A 23,471-nucleotide genomic window follows, 5' to 3' on the forward strand; every position below is an offset into this window, starting at 1 on the left:
ATCAAGGTAAATGCAATTACAAATGTTTTATATCTCATGGACGCACTATTCGTGTGGTAGCATAATGATATCTCTGCGTATCCAAGTATTTGCACATACGTGTGTTAATGTATTGTAGTACTAATGACTTTTATAATCCAACTGCACTGAGTAGACTACAAATAATACACAGAGAATAATACATGCTCCCGTAGATATGGAATTTTTCTAGGAGCTTTTAACTCGATAGCTCACGAGTGAGCGCAGCGAAAGAGTGAGATGTCGAGTTGAACACGAGAAGAGAAATTCCATATCTACAAGCAACCATGAATTACTTTGTTTATCATACAAACACAATAGCTCTTTACTGAGAAGAAAAGCCGACTTCATTTATGAATTAAAATAAATGAATCGACATTCCCCGAATAATAATCGTAGACTACGTCGGCCCTAGCTCCTAAGATGGAAAAATGCGTTGAATCATGATTAAAAAAACAACAATGGTCGTAATTTTCAATTTACAAAATTCTCAGTTATTGACTTTGTCCTTCCCGACAGAAGAGGTCTTTCAGGTAAACGGCAAAAATCGGCTGGTGGCAAATCTTCCAGTTGTCGATCTTCATCCTCAGCCGGGAGAAATGCTAACACCAAAGCCACTGAATATGTAGCTTTCGGTTTTTCTTTTAGTATATTGGTTTTCTTCCCCTTCTAAGAAAGTTTCAACCTCACTGTCTGTCAGCAATACGGATTTTTAGTGTTTTAGCCGCCATAATTCGAGAAAGCTCCGACAAACAACTGTAATTGAGAATCGTGAGGGCTTCGCCTTTAATTAATCAACCAGACCGAGTGGCGCCAATGGAGAGTGACGTGTCAGCAGCTGATTGGCTTTATCAACACACGTTAAAAATACGATATTTTTTCACGTGTGTTATTACGGCTTTTCTCAGGGCCGGATATCCCTGTGTAACACTGCAGTTTATGTGATAAATTGTATCTATGTGAACTAATTTATTCGTGTATTCGTGCACTCATGTACCCGTATAGTAGTGTACTGGTGCATTCTATTATTCGTGTAGACGTTTATGTTTGTGTACCTGTGCTGTCGTATATTCGCATGCTAGAAGGTTCTTGCATATGCGATTGAACTTCATTGCATTTCAAGGTTGTAGACTTTGTAATCAAAACTATTACGTCAGTGAAGGTAAACAACACTGCAGACCTGCTTCAAAGCTCCTCCGTTATTGGTTCTGCCCTTCAAGTCTTAGAAAAAGTCTCTCCCGAGTCATTGGTAGGTAAAATAAGATCGATCGTTTATCATAAAGAATGACACACATGTAGAGGGATATAAAATTGCCACAATCGGCATAAAAATTATTTATTGCTTTTTTCATGAGCTAGAGTTCTACAGCGCTGTCGGTTGTCTTGATTTAGTTTTATAATGCACAGGCTAAAAATGTTTGAGAAAAAATGCCAAAAGGCGTTTTAGAATTCCTTTACCTAAACAAAAATGGTTTAAAGGCGACGATACCTCTCTAAACCCGGGCTCCTAGAAATAGAAATGTACTGTGCTGAGCAGCAAATAATTCCATGTTTGTTCATAACGCACTTTCAGGAACTGTCGTTATCGGCTGTCGATTTGCAAACGACCTTCTTAAGGTCTATCGTCCAGTTAAAGGACGTTGCTGACGTGTCTTTAGTCACTCAATCAGCAGAAAACTTAGTTTGGTGTCTTCGAAGTGTGCTAAAGATATCCGCAGAGATGGCTTCAATAGATTCCATCTTAAGCTTCCAAGAGCAGGTATTTTGTTGGCTGTTGTAGTCTAACAGCGAAATCTAGTTACATATGAAACTTCAAGCTGCACTTAAGTCGGCTTCCCTCATTTTTAACTGACACATTGCGTGTCAAGCTGGTGCCGCTGTCAAATCACGCGATAAAGTTGCCATTATCGCTACTTACGATAGGTCGTCGCAAACCTTACAAGTGCCTCAAAAAATTAATTTTTTTTGTAATTGTCCCTGCTAAGCTCTTTTTGTTAGTCTAGCTTTGCTTCTTTTTGTTATTTTTACTTGTTTGCTCGTGATGTTTTGTTTCATTTTACAGGGTGAGAGGTCTGCTAACACTGCCCTAAAAGTGCTGGGAAAAGTTGCAGACGCATTGTTAGCCCTGAGAGTCCCAGGTGAAAACATGATATCGATCTCCACGAGTCAATTGAACATGACATTAGGGTGACATAGCCCGAATAAACTTGCAGGGCTGCAGATAAAGGGTGGAAGAGGCAGCTTCATTTTACCACCATGGCCTGTCACAGGAAGGAACAGAACAAGTTTTGTCGACACCCAGGTAAGGGATTACATCAATATAAGAAACGAGCGCATGTCAAAATCGATTTGGTCGTGGATGACTTCGGAAAGTCTGATAACCCAAGACCAAACGCTTTGGAAGGTACAGTCTTTGTTAGGCATCCTGAACTCTTTTCTCGTTTGGCTTCCATAATTATGGTCAGTTAGCGATAATTATCATGTCTCTTAATCCTCAATACCTTAAAGTCAACAAAAAGTTTTGATTTATTCTTATTGCAGATGCTATCAATGTCATTCAACCCCTACACCTGGGACAGCACCAAGGAGCGAGTCGACTCTGAGGTTCTATTTCTGGACTTAAAGGACAATAAAAGCGAGCTCTTGGAAGTGTCAAGTCTACCAGAAGACATTGTTATCGTTATTCCACCAAAACCTCGGACAATGCCCAAGGAGCTATGGTACTTCACGACGGATGACGATTTACGTTTCCACGAGATAACTGTCAAGTACGAAAACACTCTGATACAGGTAGAAGTCAAACCCCAAGAGCCAACCGTACATCTGTTTGTTTACTTGCGATTTGGTGAACGGCCAACGACTCGAAACTACGATCTCAATGCCACAATCTCTCAAAATGGACAGTGCGTTTGGACTGCAAGTGCGCATGACAAAAAGGAGAGACAACCAGAATGCTCGTCGAACCCACCTACCCCAATAGCAACATTGGCCAGGCATCCTGGAAAATACTTTCTGGGCGTAAAAAACTATAATGCCACCACGACCACCCCACACAGGAGAAAGAAAAGATCGTGTTTTACAGCTGGACGGCAAAAGCGCTCTTGCGTCGAAGTCAAAGATCCCCCACCTACCCTACCCATGAGCAAAACTGCATCTGTGACACCAGCTTATGATTCCAAAACCGATCAGAACTATACTCTGAGGGTGACCTTCGGTAGCTGTGTATACTGGTCAGCGAAAGTTGAGATGTGGGTAACAAAAGGCTGTCGGGTGAGTCGGTGTAAAGTGTTAACATTATCGAATAATTTTTATAATGTGGAATTAGTTCAGACACTTTTCAGAGAATTCGTGGGTTTCACGTAATTGTGGAAAAATGAGTGCTCCATTGTGATCATCTTCGCTTATTTGGCAACTATAAATCTAGAAGACAAAACTTTGTCGAGCCCGTGTGTAGTCTTCCATCGCAAAAAATAAAATTATTCTCATATCTAATCACGACCTTTGAATACCTTTGAATGGACAAGACGCATCATTAGCACTGAAAACCGAAACAGTGATTTTCTCTCTGGACAATTCCAGATTTTAGGAGCATTGGACAGATTTATTAACTGCAGCTGCGATCACCTGACATCCTTCGGGGGAAGTCTTTTGGTTAAACCGAATCCTATCGACTTCGACAAGGTTCAAGTGCAGATTCAAAAGTTGCCAGAATCTGGAAATATCAGAGTTATTTTGGCGGTGGCGTTGGTTTTCTTAAGTTACGTGATTGTGCTTGATATCGTCAGGAAGACAGACATAGAAGACTCTAAAAATGTAAGTTCTGAACATATTTTGTATTATGTAGAACTTAATACGCTTTGAAAACTTGCAGAATTCATATTTTTCTAAGTATCCTCAAAAAAAAGTTTTTTAATATCAACAATATATATATATTTTTTTCTTTAAGTAAGGGAAAAAGTAAAAAAAGTAAATCACCGATTCATTAATGGTATTATCATTGTTCTTAAGAACGTTTTACCAGTCCATTTGCCATCCTCTCCAGAGAGTACATATGGATACGAGATAGTAATAACTACAGGAGTCTGGATATACTCAGGCACAACAGCTCAAGTTGCTATGGAGATTTACGGTTCTGACGGAAGGAGTGGCATTCTTCAGCTCAGCCAAGAAGAGACTGGTTCAATTGACGTGTTCTTCTCTCGTGGTAACTCGGCCATGTTTGTACTGTATGTTAACAAATCTCTTGGTGTGATTCGAGAAAACGCTGGCGGAGAGGGTTTATGGAGCTACATATCTGGGTGTCAGTTGCTGCCAAACCAAAGAGAAGTCACTTTTCAAGAGTACAGCGGGTTTCTTGCTGCCTTTCAGTGCTTTTGACATCCATGTTTGCAAACGCGATGTTTTATGAGCTCCAAGGCAAATATGAACAACCTATTCAAGTTGGACCGCTGAAATTCTCGTGGAGACAAGTAGTTACTGGTATTGAAAGTGCGCTCATTGTGGCACCAATAAACATACTAATAGTGCTTTTATTTAAAAAAGCATCCAAAAAGTCCTCGAGTAACAATAGTCCTTGCTATAAGGCTAATTTAATCAAAGGTATCGCCTGGTTCTTGTTTTTCGGTTCTTGTGCTATTTCTGCTACGTTTACAATCTTCTATAGCCTGATTTGGGAAAAGAGTGTCAGTGAGCAGTGGCTGTCCTCAATGCTTATCTCCTTTGCTCAAGATGTCACAATCATGGAACCAGTTAAAGTGTTCTGTACAGCTGTAGTTTTGGCGGCCATTATCAAGATGAAGGCGAAGAGATCAACGGTACCTGCATGTGAAGACTCTAATCAAGTTGAAAGCGGTTGCTCAAAACAAAGGCTGTGGACGTTGAAATTAGCGGAAGTAGAAAATATGAGGAAACGCCAGGCCAAGAAACAGAACCTGTCACGTTATTTCACAGAGTTGGGTATCTACTTGGTTTTCGTTTTCTTGTTAATGGTAGTGTGCTATGGAAACAGAAATGACCATCGCTACTTAATGACCAGATCAATCCGAGATGGACTGCCCAATTTTAACAATGTGAGTAACATTTATTCTGTTTGGAGAAATCGTTAAAAGACTGATATTACCCAACGATTGATTCTGGATTGCCAAACCCTATTTGAAATCTATTTTCACGACATAAACATATCCTCCAAAGCGTAAACACCTCTTTTCTTTATCGGGAATTATTGCTACTTTTCAAGTCCGTGGGTTGTGTATAGAACAACTGTTATGATCACATTTCGAATTTTGGTTAGAATCTGTATCAATTCTTGTCAGACTTTGCATCATAATGGCTTGGCTCCCTTACCTGTTTCTAAATGTTCCTGATCCACCAGCGAGTCATGCCTCCATCCCAGTCCGTGAAATCCGACCAACACATCTCCCATTCTTGACTTTCTTTTTATTTAGTCCGTTTTAAAGATCATATCCATAATTAGCGATACGAAAGGTGATGCAGTCACAAATTCTAAGTAACGTATTAATTTTTATTGAACTCAGATGGCAGATGACAGGAAGTACTGGAGCTGGCTGCGGGAAGTTTTCATTCCTGGAGTGTTTTCCGGTAGATGGTACAACGGTCAGGAAGAGAAAAAAACAATGTACATTGGTAATAAACGCTCTCTTCTCGTCGGGATGGCTCAATTAAGGCAACTGAGAGTGAAATCGAGTAAGTCCTTTCTTTTATTTACTTTTAAGTCTAACTCACCCTAAAGGAGACGCCCAGAAAATATAATTTCTGTCAAAGTGTTAGGCATACGTTGTCAAGATTTTGATATTCTACTTAATTTTGTATTGGTCTATACACCTTTTAAAGAGAGAAAACGGGCACAAGTGAATATCCGGTTTTTAACTAAATTTACCTATACGATAAGGAATATGGGAGATGTGCTATACCTGTATATTGAATTAGTTCCGAAACAAACTTTCTAATAAATGTCCCTTTTTTTATTAAACTTATAGCACCATGCAACGTGTTAAAATACATGAAGACAACTTTCCAAGAATGTTACGAAGGATATTCGGAAACAAACGAAGACAAGACCGCTTTCTATGAACCGGGCTGGAGGTTTGTCGACAACTCTACAAGAGACGAAGATTTATTTCGACTTTGCCCGAAGCCATGGCGATATCAAAATGCGGAAGAAAGTGATAGCGGGTCAGAGTGGGGACAGTTCTCATTTTATCGTGGAGGAGGATTTGTAGCAGACCTCGGGTACAAGAACCATACGGGGTTCAAAGCCGTAACCACTTTGCAAAACAACGGTTGGCTTGGCAGGCAAACCCGGGTGGTTCTCGCACAGTTTTCCGTGTTTAACCCGTCGGTGAATATTTTAGGTGTTGCCACATACTTTTACGAAGTTGAGGCATCAGGACTCAAAGAAGCTTTGGTACAAACTGACATTCTTTCTCTTGATCCTACAAACACAGCTTCATATCAGTTCTATTTGATTTGCATTTTACTATACGCTATATCCGTTCTGCTGTTTTTGGGAAGAGAATGCTTCAAGCTTTACAATCACCGTTCCCGGTATTTCCAGTCCGTGTGGAATTGGGTGGAGATGTCCCAGGTTGTTTTCTCCGTGTTGGCCGTGGTTTTGTACATAAAACGACAAATCATAGTCTCTTCAACATGGGCAAGGTTAAAAGAAAACAGTTATGCAAATATACGTTTCAAAAAGGCTATCATTTGGCATGAAGCAGAAAATGTTGTACTTGGAATCCTGATGTTTATCGTCACTGCAAAACTCTTGCGAGTCATTCGCTTCAATAAACATGTTGCTGTATTCTCCAAAGCATTGACGATATCTGCACAATCTCTTTCATCCTTTAGCATTGTCCTATTGATTCTCTTCGTGGCATTTCTTCACGCCGGTGTATTGATGTTTGGCACTGGATCTGAGCGCTACTCCTCTGTGCTAAAAGCAGCTTATTCCCAACTCGAACTGACTCTTGGAAGAGTGAAAGCCAGACCAATCAGTGAATTAGCAGAGGTAAACAGCACATGCGCTAAGATATTTGTCTTTGCTATTCTTTTCATCCTAACAATTATCTGCATGAACTTTTTCAGCGGCGTAATAAACGATGCACTTCTGGATGCAAAGGATACCGCGAACGAAAGTGAGTTGCACGAGCTCGTTGATGAGGTTCGTTGCAAAGGCTCAAAAGAACGGAACACATTTTTCGATACTGTCAGCAGTAGACTGAGACAACTGAAAGTCTCCCAAGCATCAAACACGGAAGAGAAAAAAGCAGTAGATAGAAGCATTACCCTTGATTCCAAGAAGAGTTAAAAAATCAACTTTGACCAAATCAGTGAGGCCATCAAAGCTTTGAGGGGAAAAACAGGCCAAGAACCAGGAGAAAAACAGCCGAAATACTCAAGAGGAAAATCATTTTTCGATGGAATTAACAAATTCTTGAAAACACTGGGAAGAATGAGCCATGACGAACACTGCAAAGGTAAAAAAAGGAAGAAAGTTCGATTTCAAGAGGATGTCGCTAACTCTCATCTTCGGAAATTAGAGAAAAGAGGGTATGAATTGTTTCAGCGGCTTGATAGGGTTATGGCGGGTTTCTCAAAAGAGGACGAAGAATATCATTATCTAATGGAACCAATGCGAGCCTGTGACTTCTAAAGAGAGAGGAAATAGATAAACGGTGAAAGGAATAGATCATATACTCGAGAATTAGACTGAAAAATCGGGACTGTAGTCTACATTACCCCGTGATCATTGGCAAATGGCTGAAATGCTTCGCACGTATACGTATTAAATGTGTTCTTTTCTTTATAATTGAATTTCACGCTTAAAATAAAGAAAAACTTGATAAAGGATGGTAACATAGAGGAGGCAACAAAAATGTAAAGGCGATCAAGTAGAAAGAATTTTTTGCCAGTTTCCTTCAGAGTGTATTATGTTTGTATGTAGGTCCATCTAAATTAGATAATTAAAACGTAGCTTCACGACCTGAAGATTAGTTTCTCGAAGCGGTGCTTAGGGAAAGGCCTCGTTAGAATGTCAGCAATCATCTCATCAGTGGCAAGATATTTACAAAAAATTGCTCCATTTAGTGCTTGTGGAGTACCAGCAAACGAAAACTACCCCTCGTCGGTGCTACCCCAAGGTAAAGAAGAACCAGACGAAACTTTTTGTCGCCATTCCTTCACCATCTTCTTTCAAAAATTACTTTTGACATGTATACTCAACCGTCTATGCTATCGCTCGACGTAAAGCGTACTTTTTGATCTCTACAAACAACGGTCTAAAAGCGACGATCAACAGAGAATTGACCCATGGGTAAAAAACTAAAAACTGAGCTTTCCAAAACACTGACAGCACATGTTAGCTCTTTTTTTAAGTCTTCCTCCCCCTCCCCCCCCCCCCCAAAAAAAAAAAAAGAAAAGAAAAGAGAAGGAAAAAAACATACCTAAATGGGGATACTGTGCACGGAAACAGTTAATCTCTTTTGAAACACACAAGTGGAACAATTTTGGCTGGAAATTCCCCGCGCAAAATGGTAAAGTAGAAAATACAAAGCAACCTGTCTGACGCAAAATCTAAGGAAAGAATTGAGTCAATGACAGGAAACAACAAAAGTTTGACAAAGGAAAAATACAGATTTTTTGAACACGAAGTTTATTCAACTACGGATACTTTGTTACCCCAGTAATTTACCATTGACTTTGACAGCTTGAAAACGAATTATCCGCACACGCGCAAACGGTTGAACGCTTTGTCAAGTGATAATAAAGAGCGGGAAGCAGAAACTCATCCCAGCGGCCAGTTTGAAGACAGAGAAAAAGGTCATCGTAGAGAGGTAAAGGACCACTAGCGTAAAATGACATCTTTTTTTTCGAGGGTAAATCGATTCTCATAGTAAAAGAAAAAATAAAATATTTATTGTGGCCTATAAAGAGGTAATGTGACCAAAGTAGAGGAAAACCTAGTTCAAGTATTCAGAAGGGAAACCTCGAGGAAAAACGAAATCAGCAAGGTGAGATGAGTCAACCAGTTTGTGAACAAACGTTACACTTTGTTTTTTCTGTAATGATATAAGCTGTCTGAAGACTTTCTGTCAGGCGAGCTTACTACGTACACATTGTACCGCAACTTTCCTAGTCACTCTTTGATCATCTCAGTTTTTGTTGGATCTGTGAAGAGTTAACTTTTCCGCTGTTTGGCGGGACTCAAGGGAAAATTTCGGTTGAGAAGAGGTGGTAAACTTGAAATAAAGGCCGTTTTAGACGAGTAAAAACTGATGGAAGTTCAAGAGTAAATCACTTTTAATCGATACTGAAAATCTACTTTTTGGCTTCGCCGACGAGAAGCACCTTTCTATAAAAGGTGTCATTTTGTGTCGGTAAAAAATCATTTCCTCTGAATCGTGACCTTAATAGGGAAAACAGGTCTCAAAAAAGAGGCAGAAACCGCACCCATGGCCGTAAGGTTTTTCTACCCCTTTTCACGTCGTAACGTTGACCCAAATAAAGATGTGTTCGCTAAGCTTTTCAATGAAAGTGCGCACGCGGAAGAGAAAATTGTCGCTCGAAAGACGTTCACAAAACTAAAAAACCATCAAATCTGAGAAAATTTCCTCTAAAACATTTAATAACTGGAAAGTCACGGGTGTCGCTCTTTTAATAAAAACTTTAGTTAGCTATAATATTATCACAACCATTAAGATCTACAACGTGTGATGGCTTAACTCGCCGAGTTTAAATCTAGTTTCAAAACACATTATAATCAGCTTTAAAACTCTACTTAAAAATACTGAGTGTGGTAATGTTAATTATAGTTTTCGTTATATTCAACCATTGAGATTTTTCCCCTGTCATCGCATAGTCGAGAGTTATTCAAAAAAATATTGAACAATCGAGTGAGTAAAAACTGTCTAAAATACAAAACGTGTACTATATCTTATCACAGAAATCAAATATTTGTCCAGACATTCAAAACTGATTAAATCAAATTTGAAACTTATTCTCCGGTTTCAGTTTCTGTCCCACTCAAATATTTCCTTTGATGAAGAAAAGCAAAGTTTCTACAAAAAAATTTTTCTTGGTATTTGGAGAAATTCTTCAACCCAGAAAACAGAACTTTAGCGAATATTAACAATGACGTCAAAAACTTAACGATCTAAGTCACAATCTCACTCCGAACATTATCTGCGCCTGCTTCACCATGAAACAGGAGAGGAGTGGAACCAAGGCAGCGGTTTGTGTAGAAATTCATTGAGCTAAGAAAGTTTTGAAAACTATAAAAAAAAATGGCAAAATTTTGTACGGGATCACAGAGTTTGAATAATTGAGTATGAGTGCTTATTTTTGGCAGGATTTGGAATGCATATCAGCATAAAATTTGTCTTCTCCGTTTAGTGAGGAAGGAAAAGCTATAACTATCAAATTCTACCCACCCGACAAAGCTTGTCACTTTGAGTTCCTTGAGAAACTTTGTCAACATGACGTTTGCGTAAAAAGAATCCGTAAAGTCATTCCCGGAGCTTCTCCAGATTTTCTAGGGAGCGAAAAGCCCTGGGTACGAGATTGAAAACTGATAATGGAGAGGAAAAGGGTTGACAGACACGGCTTTAAGAATTAAACGCATTTCTAGTTTTCGCTGATTGAATAACCAAGCTGTACTTTACTATCGAGTAAAATCAAGGTCTAAATAAAGAAGAATCAAATCTATCAGGGACAGCGTTTGTTGATTTGTTTCCTGTGGGGAAGGGGCGGAGTTTGAGGATTTTACACTTCCCCCCCCCCCCCCCCCCCAGCCCCTTATAAGGCTCCGTAATATTTTTAAGAAAACCCATTCATTTGCAGGAAATTTGCAGCCAATATTATTAAGTCCAGTTATAAACTTTATTAGCGACGACTGATCCTTCTTCCGTTCCCCCTGAAAACCATCTATTCCCCACCTCAATTATCAGGGAAGAATCGATTTACGGTGCGGGTTTCAATATTTTGGTGAGCATCGAATGTTGTCTAAAAGTATCAAAAACATACCAAATCAACAAAAAAAGTTAGAACTGCATGAATCAACGGGAAAAAATAATTAGGAGAATATCACTTTATTGCATTTTCATCCTTAATGTTACTCAATACAGTTCACGTTAGATGTCTGTGACATTTAATGCGTTAAATACTAATTGAAAAGGATATTTTTCTTTTCTTGATGGCGTCCGAAAAGCAACTAATTTCCTTTCCTTAAAGCTCAAAATATATTAAGTGTTGACGACTTGTTCGCTTTTTGTTTCGACAAAGGACTGCTAGCAGAATTCCTTAACAGGAGAGGGGAGGGTCCTACTTCAAAGTGTCCGGAGTAGATTTTTTTCATTTCAAAAATTGTTACTTTAATCACTCTGGCAAAGGAAGGGGTGATATTCTTTCTAGTGCTTCATCCCCGCCCCTCCCCTCCCCCCTATTTTTTGATGCACTCACGCGCTATAGTTACACATCTGGGTTGCTTTGCTGAGGGCAGTTGATTTCTCTCCCAGGCTCACCATAATGTAATGATCATATGATATTTCTGACATGTCTTGTTTTAATTTTTAAGTCAACCACTAATTAGCCAGCTAATGTTACTCAGTCATTAAATGACGTCCAAAGACGATTGAGGCATGTCTGAGATTAATGCAAATGGCTTGAACATGGTCAGAGATATCAACACTTGGTTACGATACGAGAATAAAATGAAATTTTTGGATAATGCTCTATAAACTCGGGTGCCACTTTACAATATACCATCACTTTCAAAGAGGATTGCTTAAACTAGAAATCTGTAAAGTTTCTGAGGAAAAAAGCAGTAATACCAAATACCATTTATCCGTGGTTTCGATGTTGTTCAGCGTCGTCGATAACACTCGTTGATCTTGAACTTCCAGCTGCATGACAAGAAGAAATGTTCGCGGTAGAAACTGCTTAAAGTTAGAAAGAACGGTCGATCAAGAAGCGCGTATTGTCCTGAAAAGAGCTAATGTCCATGAAAGTGATTGGCACTAATTTCATGTCTCGCGGAGGGGAAGTGAGATGAAAAATTGGTGATCACTTAAATAGTTCACTTATCCAGACAATCATACTTACTGTTAGCTTTAATACCTTTACCTCTCGACTAATTCATTATTTGATTCTTTCTTTATAAAGGTGGTTTTAAAATATGGATTCCTCAGTGAGTAATGTTTAAAACCTTCTCAATATTATTTGATAGTTAACGCTTCTAAATTCATCGTGTTGACTAATTGTACATTCAAAACACAATCCTCTGACAAATATATTCTTTTGTGTCAGGTGTGTAATCTGTTATGGTCCATTGGCAAAGAAAACGTGATGCAATTTCAGCAAATATTACTTGCAATATCTTATTGTTGATTATAAATAAACAGTTTTTGAAAACTGGAATGCGAGTCAGTTTTCTTTATTCCTCAAAGCTGGATGTTTTGTCTTTTGTTGACACGTTGTCGAGTAACCAATTCGGCAGTCATCGCACACGACCAGAGGTTAACGTAATCACTTACGTAAATACGAAGCTAAAACATTGACACTCAAAAGCTGCAAACTGTTTACAAAGTAAAAACAATCGAGGGCACCCGCGTACGTGCAGACTTTCCTGATCAGTTGGCTGACGGTTGTCAAGATGCTCTCGGTTACAATACTTTCATTATTAGCTGAATGAGGTAAGTTTCATTTCGAAATATCATCTTTTCGGTAGAAAGGAATTTGAAGATCTCGGCTTCAGCGCAGCAAAATTCAAAATTGTGTTTAAGATTATAACAATCTAATCCCTTGCCATACAAAGGTCTCACGCAGTCTCTAAACTTATAGAAAGTCAAACACAAAACTATCCGTCCTAATTTATTTTGTTAGACATTTTAGAAACTTCTGATATGCCTGGGATAGTTTAACAATTCCTCTCAGAAGTAGAAATCACAAAATCACAGCTACATTTCTTTCCAAATAAATCTCTCCTAACTGATTTTATGATATGATCACTTCTTAAACAACGCAGGTATTTTTACCTATGCAATCACAGTGGCTAAGTTTGTTTATTCAATATGAGGCTAATTCCCGTAGTTTTTCGACTTCTGAGGAATTCAGTAATCACTAGAAGCTTCTAATGTTTTGAGTGAAGACAATTAACTCGTAAAATTCCCGATAGCAGAATAATGACATCTTTAAGCGATGTGGTTCTTAATGTTTTCCTTTCTTTTAACATCACGTCCAAATGTTATGGTAGCGTGATCTAGCCGTGTAGCTCAAGGGAAACCATTGTAACAATAAACTACGGCAAAATTATTAAAAAGAAACGAGTTGAAAATGTGCTTCCAGGGAAAACTAGCCTACTAGCTCAAGTTGAACTTTTTCAAGAGATTATTTTTTTAATTGCGGCAATGAATACGCAGCAGATTTATTCGAAAACGATGATTGAGGGTAATTGACCATTTGGTCTATTTTTCCATCAAAAGAAAAACAAACAAACAAACCCAAAGAGGAGGTAGACCCTTGCGATTTCTTTATTCGCGCGACGCCCTTTTGTTTTCCGCTGACTGAACGAAAAACAACTGCAACAGGAAGTGCTAGCTTGAAGGCTACATCTCGTCTAACATTTAATTCGAGCTTAGTGCGTGGTTCACGGTTATGTTCATGATTCTCTCTCCTCTAGAGGCCTCAGTTTCCCTAACTCTGTATTCAATTGCTATTGTTCTGCTTTTGTTCTGCTCATTAGATCTTTTTGGTTTGGCTTCGTCCCCGTTGCCGCCGTCGTCGTAGTTAAAGGTCTCTAATCCACGGCGGCTGCGACTTGGTAAAACGGCCTAGCAGCTCAGCACATGCGTTTTAAAGCTTTTTATATTTCTTAGCCATCTTCTGTAAAAAAAAAAAATACATAAAAAAATATGTGATCATCAAAATTTGTCTTATTGTGAGAACGGAATCCCAGAAAGAAATTTGTATAAGTTCGTATTTGGAACACAACGATGTCCACATTCGTCATGCCCGGAGTTGAGGTGACGAATCGATACGAACACGTAGACACTCCATCTACCCACACGATGTCGACGAGCTGCACAATCGGAATAAAACTGATTCAGCTACCAGCTGATTATCTGAGTGGTGTGTCCCTTCAGTAAATCGCGCAAATAATACTGAATCTCTTTTCTTTTTTCTCTTTTTTGTGAGACAAATGGGACCTTCTCGATCCAACCATCCAAACAATCATATCGAGACAGAGACGAGGCATCGATTTACCATTGCAGAGTTCGCACTAAAATTTCTCACATATTGTGCTCTGTTCTTAGGCAAGTCTCTTTATCCTCACAGTGCCTCGCTTCATCTCGGAGTTGAAATGGGTACCGGCGAACTGACAGAAAAACCTGACGAAATGCTGAGCAAGGGGTTGGGTGGGGGGAGGGGGGGAGGAACATGTCACCGACGAGCATTCCAGCCAGGGGGAGAATTGCTATACTTCTTGTCACTTCACGCCACAGAAACAAGAATAGGCTGTTGCTGGATAGGCATCTTGGCTCGAGTACAGATTTATCTCTATATGCACTCAATAAGAAATAAATAGCGCGCATCGAGGCAATGAAGTGTTTTTTTCTTCATCTCCGCTTCATACCGAAAAATTCCAACATCACTTTGTCAATGTTCACAGTTTTTATTTGGTCTTTCATAACTACTTTGATCCAATTCATTTGATCACTGAGGACGCTTTCCGCCAATAATTTAAAAATATCTTGTTTTTAATCCTTTACTGGCTATTTGCACAGATTATCTAGCTAGCCATTCACTCTTATGATCCACGGAACTTACTTAAGAAGATGACCGTCTCATTTCTTAAATGAACAAAGGAAAGCTGCCCCCACTGAAAGGCCCTTGACTCCAAGCCCCCCTCTTTATGATTAATGTCTCCTTCCTAGTTGCCATGAATAAATTCTTTGACAGCCAATGATAAGTTTTAATGAGGTAAAGGGCTGTACAGTAATAACATCCCTACAGCTCCGCTTTTAGACTTGGCTACATCTAAATATTATCAATTGTTCTTTTGATTCGTAAAAGTTGATCATTATTCACTTTTTGACTTTTTTTTATTTTCTAAATTTCCATTATCTTCATTATGGGAAACTCTATCGATTGCTGTTACGCCACTCGATAATACAACCAGTGTTTCTTCCCGGGTATTCGGTCGTGTTCGTACACCACTCGGCGAGTCTGGTACAATTACGATGGTCTGGAGACTGTGCAACCTTTGATTGACATCGTAAAGCCTGAAAAGGGTGTGATCTGAAAGTTTCCGAAGTCTCCAGCGAACATCAATGCAGACAAAGAAATAGCGAGTGCACTTGCATTAGGTAGAGTATCATTACACATTAAAATGATATGTTAATATCACAATATTAATGTTGAGGATTGCTTTTCATTAACCTGTAGAGAGAGTAGCTAAGAAACTAAACAAATTTCTTTCCTCGGCAAATTGTACCCAAAAATTTCAATACTTAAAGCTTGTTGCTCGAAACTGGAAAAGCCAAGGAGACCGTGGTGCTGAAATACATGGGCCACTGTATGCAGGCCTATTATTTAAGGAAAAATGATAAGCAGTCTCAGTTTGCACTGAGAAGAAGAAGTCGCACGGCTTCACCGTTGGAAGTCTGGACACAAGGCTAACAGAGACGACATTTTAAAAATGCTCTGCAGGGGAGCCGAAGTTAAAATTCGCGTTCATGAACGGATCAGTGTCCAAGCTCCAGAGAGCATGCAAGAGTCCAAACTTTTCGCGCGTAGGCTTCAAGGACTGGATGAAAAGTTTGTAAACACAATCATTAGAAAGAATGAAATTTTTTACATGCCTTTTACATGCTCACCCATATGAAGAATTATGCAAAAACTCTTTCTTTCCACAGGCTGCCTGTGTTACAATAGCAGCTCTGATGCAGTATTTCTTGATGGCCGTTTTCTGTTGGATGCTGATCAAGGGAATTGACCTCTACTTCTTCGTTGTGAAAGTTTACAACATCAACACCAAAGTGTACATGTATCACGTCATCTCATGGGGTAAGTTTATTATTTCACAATTTGCACTGGAAACTGTAATCATGCCTACGGATCGCCAAAAATGGTTTTGTCAGGCAGTGAAATGTTTCGATTTTCTTCCTTTCTTTGTGGGTAGGTCTTCCAGTGATGATGGTGGCCATTTCACTTGGCATCGCTGCTGGAAAAAAGAAAAAATGTTTACAAAGTTATACGAGTGATAAATAGTGAGAAAAAATTCAACTGTTTCTTCGTGCTCTTCTCCTTTTATTTCGTTGCATTTAATTCTTTGTTTTGTTTTTGTACATATTTTGAAATCAGTATAATTTCATTTGCTGAAAATTTGTGTTTCTTTTTTTTCTTTCACTTCTTCGAGTTCAGTTGCTGACTTTCCTCGACTATTCGTCGCCTTTGTGGCTTTCATTGAAGCTGTGAGTTTAATTAGTGTTGGTGATTTTGATTGGTATACCTATACTAATTGCTGCCAAATATTCTTTCGCTGCTCTTTAAAAGCGAATTAAGAATTTATGATATGACCCCGCACAACATTTACCATTTTTCTTTTCCCATTTACTCACAACAAACTTTGGACGTAGCCGCTGTTTGAGGGGATGCTGGTCAATTTTTACCCATTGATATATTCACAGGCATAGGACAGCTTCATAAATTCTCCAACTTTTCCTATAAAAAAATTTACTTTTGGTATGAAAAAAAATTCTACCCCTTCCTTGTTGATGTTTTCTCATTGTTTCACATTGACTTTTTTTCTCGCAAAAATAACTAAAAAAAAATATCGAGCAAGATGAAAGGAGCACGAAGATTTGGAGATATTAGGAGATAACCAATTTGTCGAAGCCAACAGGGGAAAACTACCATTCTCAGCAAATAAAATTGACAACACAAAACGAAAACAAAGTAGTGGAAGAGGTTTTCATCTTCTCCAGTCAGGCTCTATTCGCCAACCTTCCTCATTCCTTAATCAGTAAGGCCATACGATATCTAAAAATGAAAATACATTTTCTAAGGAAAATAAAGGAATGTTTTCTCTTTAACTCCTAGAATTGGCATCAAAGCATGCGTGGTGATGATTCCCCTATTGGGTGTCACGTGGCATTCGGTCTCCTCTCGCCTGTACATGAAGCTTTCGTTTACGTCTTCACCATACTCAACTCTGCTCAAGTCAGCATTCGCTGGTAACTCTCAAAATTATTCAATCTCTATCATTATTTTACTTTCTAACCAAGTGAGACACCATTACAATGATCACATGATAATTGTTTGGAGTTTTGAAAACAAAAATGCAGTTAGCTATGCAAGAGAAGGAAGACTTCTTTTTCAATTATAAGATACGCAATTTTGTTTCCTTCTTGAAATCGTTGTAGGTATTTGACTAATTTGTTTGCATATTGCAAAAATTAATGATCTTGAAATCATTTTCATGCTGCAGGGTTTCCTAATTTTCGCTCTACACTGCATGCGAAACATTCAGGTAAGAAAAAAACTTCAAACTGATAATTAACTCCATATCATCAAGTTTTAGAGTTTCGATAGATATCCGAGTACATGTGCCAAGAACCGAATGTCGTGTTGCTCGTCTATCTGCAGATCAGAGAGCGATTCAGAAGAAAGATGAACATCGTTTTTCCAACTTCTTTAAAGAACAACTCCACAAGGAAGAGCCACAGGTCAATCCAAATGAGGTTGGGGATGTATGGGCAATTGAATTGCTGTCTTGTGCTGAGTTTGAATCGAAATCGCACCTAACTTAAAAAACTGGATCCAGCCAACCGGAAATGACAGTCAATTACCTGGTACAATCACTTAGTTAACAGCAATAAGTCGGTTACGATCGATCTGACTTGCTCTCTGCAACTAAAAAGAGTTCTTTCTTTTCATTATTGTTTAAGCATTCAACTAGCTGTAATTGTTATGTATGCTCTTTACGATAACAAGGTTGTTTTTGGGGCGATCGTATATTTGTAGGCAAGATTAATCGAAATAAACCAATGTATAAATTTAAATTTCTAATAGCTCAGTATCTTGATGACTTTCCTTCGAATAAGACCACAGTCCACTACAGACGAGGCGGGAATTTAAGCCAAGATATCACGAATTGTCTTTCTTTAAGAAGCACTCTAGCACGCAGCTTTAATTTAATGTATTTATCTTTCGATTCTTGCGAGCTAACTTTCTGCACTTACTGCATGATTATTTCATATTCGACGTTTCACTTAGTGAGTTTCCAAACTTCTCACCAAACACTGTCATTACTTTAAACATTAAGCTATGGATAATAACTGAAACTATAGGTTTCCAGAAATTTCGAGGATGCCTAGTCATGCGGAAATGCATACCAAGGGACTTTCTGGAGCAGTTTACTAGGTTACGTAGTTATGATGTAACACTACCAATATAGTTGTGTTGTAAGCGTCCGGAATTTTCGAGAATACTTTGTACATAAGGACACAGTCGTGCAGCAGTAATACTTGTTGTCGGGAGGGACTGACTTTTCAGAAAGCTATACCGAGAGAGAGCAACCGTTGAAGATTGTTAATCTCGAGTTACTTTGGAGACAACATCCAGATTGTGTCAGTAGTGAGGAAAGGAGTAGTTTGCGGTGGGTTTCAATCAGTTTTATAGGATAATTATTCTAACTGTTTAAGAGTCGCTCCTTGGCAAGAATATTACAAGTTGTTTAATAAATTAAATGGGTCTGTTGATAAATGATGCTCTTTTTGTCTGTTAAGTTGTACCGTAACAAATAATAGTAATAGTTTTAACTGCTAACGTTGAAATTCAAAGTTGTTGCTTAATGAATAAATAGATCAATTCGTAAATGTTTGAATAAGTAAACAACTTATTTAGAAAGAACAGAAAAAAAATCCTTGTAACTGGATCTTTTTTTGGATCAGTTACATTTAACCATTTTTTTTCGCATTCCTAAAATTAGGAGTATCATTTTAAATCTAATATACATCGATTAATTTGGAATTAAACTGGGGCAATGTTAGCCGGAAAAGGCATAAACCTAGAGATTATAAACTGTTCGGCACACATCACTGAACAACAATTAAAGAACTTTTACACAGAGTATACAATTTAAAGGAAAAAGCTTAGCGATATAAATGCAGAATATTTCGATGGGCCTGATTTTCAAATATCATTACAGCGGAACTTAGCATTGCAGAGGAATTTCAACAAGCGAGAGAAGGAGTCAATTATGTAAATGTGGCTAACAGTTTATAATAGTCTAGTTTACGTCATACCCATTTATAAATAAACATGGTGACGAAGCGTGCGATTAAAACGGAAGAAGTTAAAATAAAAATTATTCTGAAATATACAAGCACTTTTCTCTCTAAACTGCTCAAATACGATAGGTAAAAACGTTTCAAACTTCGATTGACTGAATACATTGCAGCTAAGACGAGCGAATATTCCAGAATAAATAATCAATTATTCCATGAGCGTGGAGAGATACTGGGAGAGTAGAATGTCTCGCCCACAGAGCACATCACCATGACCCAAGAATGTCTCGCACTAAGAGCTTTTGAGTCACCGCTCGTTCTAAATTGTTGGGATTCAAACATTGGAAACAAAAGTGATGGTCTGCATGACGCTTTTCTAGGAGAGAGTTGTTTTGTAGGCTGAAAACTAAAAATTGGCCGTTAGCCACCGTTGTTTTAAAGGCATACGAGGTAATTAGCGTGTCATAAGCGAGATGAATAGATAACAATAATTTCCATTTATGCATAACGAACAGATGGCATTCTAGCTTAAGCTGCCCGTTGATAAAACAGAATTTTGTTTAGGACCACTTTCATTTAACAGAGCTCATAAAGAAATTACCGTTCTTACCATCAAATATTTTTTAGCTGTTTCTTCTGCAGCACTTGAACTACAAAAAGTATTTTAATGACGTGAAGCTTTTCAATTGTATTAGAAAAACAATGCTCTACATCAGGTGCAAGCTGCTTTTTGTCCATTGGTCCGTCTAGGACAGAAAAAAAAATGGAGACTAACGCCATGAACATGTGTTCAGAGATCATGATTTGCATTAAAATCTAACTCGTAAGAAAGGCTTTTTATGAGGATGCCGCAAATCCGCAACTCTCAAGCGGTGTGAATCAAATAGAAGTGAATCCGGCAAAATGTTCAAAACCCCGGTAACATGTTGTATGCTGGGTGAGTACGACCCTAGTTATTCCTGTTTGTTCTGCAGTAGCTATGAAACCGTCGAAATGGACTTTTTATTGTAAAACATTTATTTTGATATTTAAACTTACGGAACTCTAATAACGAAACATACCAAACTCCTAATATGTCCTCTCGAGTTGTTGTCTAATTATTAAAGCCAATTATCACCATTATCGTTATTATTAGTTTCTCAATATTTTTCTCTTTCCATACAATTTAAAATAATTGAATAATAATCACCCGTAATGACACATTCGTATATGTTGTTCGCTAGGTTAGTACCACCTTAATTATATCTTGACTTTCCATTTGTGACACATTAATATCCATTTTGGAACGTTCTGTGAAATTTAGCCAAACCAAACAGAGAAAAAATGTCAGGTGGCGGATATTTGGCACTGTTAATTAAAACAAAACAAAACAAAACAGACTTTAAAGATGTCCTCATTAAACTTTTAGTTCTTAATCAGACATGGATCTCTTATAAATTGGATTGCTAAAGCCGTTTAGATTCCGTATAGTGCAAAGTAGGTTTCCGTAGAGCGTTCGGATGAGGCGTTATTCAGACATGGCGATACCCAAACCTTTAGAGCTTTCATATTGTTGTTTTGTCATTAAAACTCAGAGTAGATGACTGCTGACTGCTCGCCAAATTGGACGTCATAGTTAATTAGAACATATTTCTCTTCTAAATTATTCTTCTTTATGCCCGAAAGCAAACTTTATACTCAACCCATTGCTCTTCTTTTAAAAAATATATATATATGGGCTCTGGAGGTTCCGCAGGTTCCGCGGCCTGCTGATCCATAGTTTTGTAACTCCCAAGAATATGGAAAAACCCTCACAAAATGTTGGAGACCAACCCCACAAGATTCAAATTGTGCAAGTTTTATTTGAGTGCTCAGATTTGATACCCGATTCATTCGCTTGAAATGTGAAACATTTTTTTCTCTGGATAGCACATTTTACATCCTTTTCATTCGTTTATAGTTCGGTTGCGCGAATAACCTGTTTAAAAAAAATTTCCAAAGGACATTCCAGAGGGTCTATCGTATCCTTAAAAATGTTTCCACATGTGACAAGTTTTGTTCAGCTAGTTGGTGAATTGCGGAGATGCTGCATTTTTTTATAATTTCTCCGTCAGCTCCCTTGGAAGGTAATAAAATTCATGAATAGATGTTAAAGGGCATGTAGCAAATAAAATGCATTAGTACTCGTCCTACTCGAAATCTAATAAACTTTTTCATTGTTTCAAATGTTACTCTTGAGATAACAATCAATTTATTTGTCCATTTTCTCTTCTACAGTCATCCTTCGTTTGTTGATGAAATTGCCAGGGACAGGTGAGGCAGCTTCATTCCGATTTAATATTCAAGTTCCTTTAAATAGACAGGAAAAAAAGATAATACCTGACCAATTATCATATTAATGTGTTATAGACTTCATTTTAAAATTACATTGGATTGCGATTCAAAACGTGAGTTGGAAAGCAAAACAAAAAGTCAAAGAATAACGGTGCTATTACCCTGATCTCCCAAAGATCCACTTTTAATACCTGGCCTGATTCTAATATTTGCTTAAGGGATGTAGAGGGTTTTGATGCCCATCGTCTGTTATTAAAATTAATAATGTAAAAAATACTTTCTCGTCTTTATCATTATCGCTCAGTCAGTGTTGCTATCTTCAGTATACATTTTTCGTTTATTTATTTATTTGTTTATTTTCTTCTTATAGAGTGCTATGTTTTGAAGTTTTGGGAGTTCCCTCGCTTGTTTGCTGCAATCGCGAGTGCAACTCTGGTCTTTCATCAAAAGGGGAATTTTCAAGCAGCTTTTTCTCGTTGAATTCCTTTGTTTACTGTTGCGAAATTTATGGTACCCATGTCCAATTTGAACGGACCTGCAAAGACTTACCGAAAGCGCATTTGAAGTATAAAAGACCTAGCTCACTGTTCTCCAAGGAAAAAATTTTTTGAGAGAATTCAGATACATAATGAATGAAATTACCATTAATAAATTCAATTGTGAAGAAATACCTCACGTTTTAACTTTCTTAGTTACTTCTAGTAAGGTTTAGATTATTTACAAGCGGCTTTTAGGCCGCGCGTTAACCTATCTTATGACTTATTTGCTACCAATATTCATTTCAAAACCAATTTTTTTTGCAGGGAAACAAAGTTATCTGAGAGAGAGAAAGTGAGAATTAATAAGTTATCGATCGGCTTGATTTGCTCCAAAACGATTTGCTTAAAAATACTGTCCAGCCGGCAAAACGAAATAAATTTTTGAAAAATAGCAACAAAGCTGGAGATGTAATTGGCGGCTCGCTCAAGCGATACCGTGTCCGTGAGCAGAGATAGGAAAACCCGGACCGTGTTAAGTACCAATAAGATTCCAGGATTCTTTACCGTGCCCTCTGAGCAAAACAAATAATAAATGCAGTTCTTTTGAGAAAGGTTATCGGAAAAATCTTGTCGGAATTGTAAGCGATAACCTGAAAGGTATTGCTTTTAGCTTTTAGGTCATGGTTAGACTTAACCTCAGGAATTCAGGGAAACCTAGGAAATGTCACTTTAAGGACGAGGCATGACAGGTTTGAACAACCTGTTTTAATTGCAATACTGTCTTTAAATTCTAAACTGCATGAGCTAACCCTAATTAATTTATCTTTAATTTTTATGTCCCTATTGATTATCGTTACCCAGATAATCTTTTGAGATTGTTGCGTGCACTTTAAAGTTTTTCTCTTTGCCCGTAACAACTGCATACAGTTAACTGCGTATCTCCAGTTGCACATTTATGGGAACCTACATTCACATTTAATTTTACGTTTTTTTAAGTCTGATTAGATAGAGGAGGAAGAGTAGGGGGCGGAGTGGGGGAGGTGTCAGCTCAACGAGGAACCAATTAATATTTAAAAACTCGACTACCAAAATGATATGAATTGACAAATAATCTTAGCTGATGTGAAGTTAACTAATCCACAAAAGCAGGTAAGTGTGGCGGACGCCGTAGTGAAGAAAGATGTATGGTATTTCTTGACACTGATCAGACAAATACATAGGATGTAAAAAAAAAGGAATTCATTAATGAATGAGTCACGTTTTCTGTCTCATTCGTTTCTTTCCTTTGTTGTGATTGTGATTATAATCTTTTTATGTTATCATTGCTATTATAATTATCACTCTGTTTACCATCATT

The 23,471-nt window shown here is 38.0% G+C and overlaps 2 protein-coding genes across 8 annotated transcripts in view; one reads left to right on the top strand and one right to left on the bottom strand.

The window, feature by feature from the left end:
• Positions 1-23,471, bottom strand: part of LOC149051961 (uncharacterized) — a 193,801-nt gene that overhangs the window by 114,621 nt on the left and 55,709 nt on the right. The window lies entirely within an intron of this gene.
• Positions 12,616-18,801, top strand: LOC149051966 (adhesion G protein-coupled receptor D1-like). 7 transcript variants are annotated; one of them, XM_089203715.1, is made up of 7 exons: positions 12,616-12,725; positions 15,212-15,398; positions 15,948-16,098; positions 16,456-16,505; positions 17,134-17,267; positions 17,522-17,563; positions 17,680-18,801. In XM_089203715.1, exons 3-6 carry the CDS (start codon positions 15,975-15,977, stop codon positions 17,529-17,531), a joined length of 318 nt encoding a protein of 105 aa, XP_089059841.1. In that variant the 5' UTR covers positions 12,616-12,725; positions 15,212-15,398; positions 15,948-15,974; the 3' UTR covers positions 17,532-17,563; positions 17,680-18,801. The 7 variants fall into 7 exon arrangements, with proteins under 7 accessions (XP_089059841.1, XP_089059565.1, XP_089059792.1 ...); XM_089203439.1 differs by having other exon boundaries at positions 17,134-17,253; XM_089203666.1 differs by lacking the exon at positions 16,456-16,505.

The sequence above is a fragment of the Pocillopora damicornis genome, chromosome 1 (genome assembly GCF_964200805.1).
Source record: "Pocillopora damicornis chromosome 1, jaPocDami1.2, whole genome shotgun sequence".
Lineage (NCBI taxonomy): Eukaryota > Metazoa > Cnidaria > Anthozoa > Scleractinia > Pocilloporidae > Pocillopora > Pocillopora damicornis.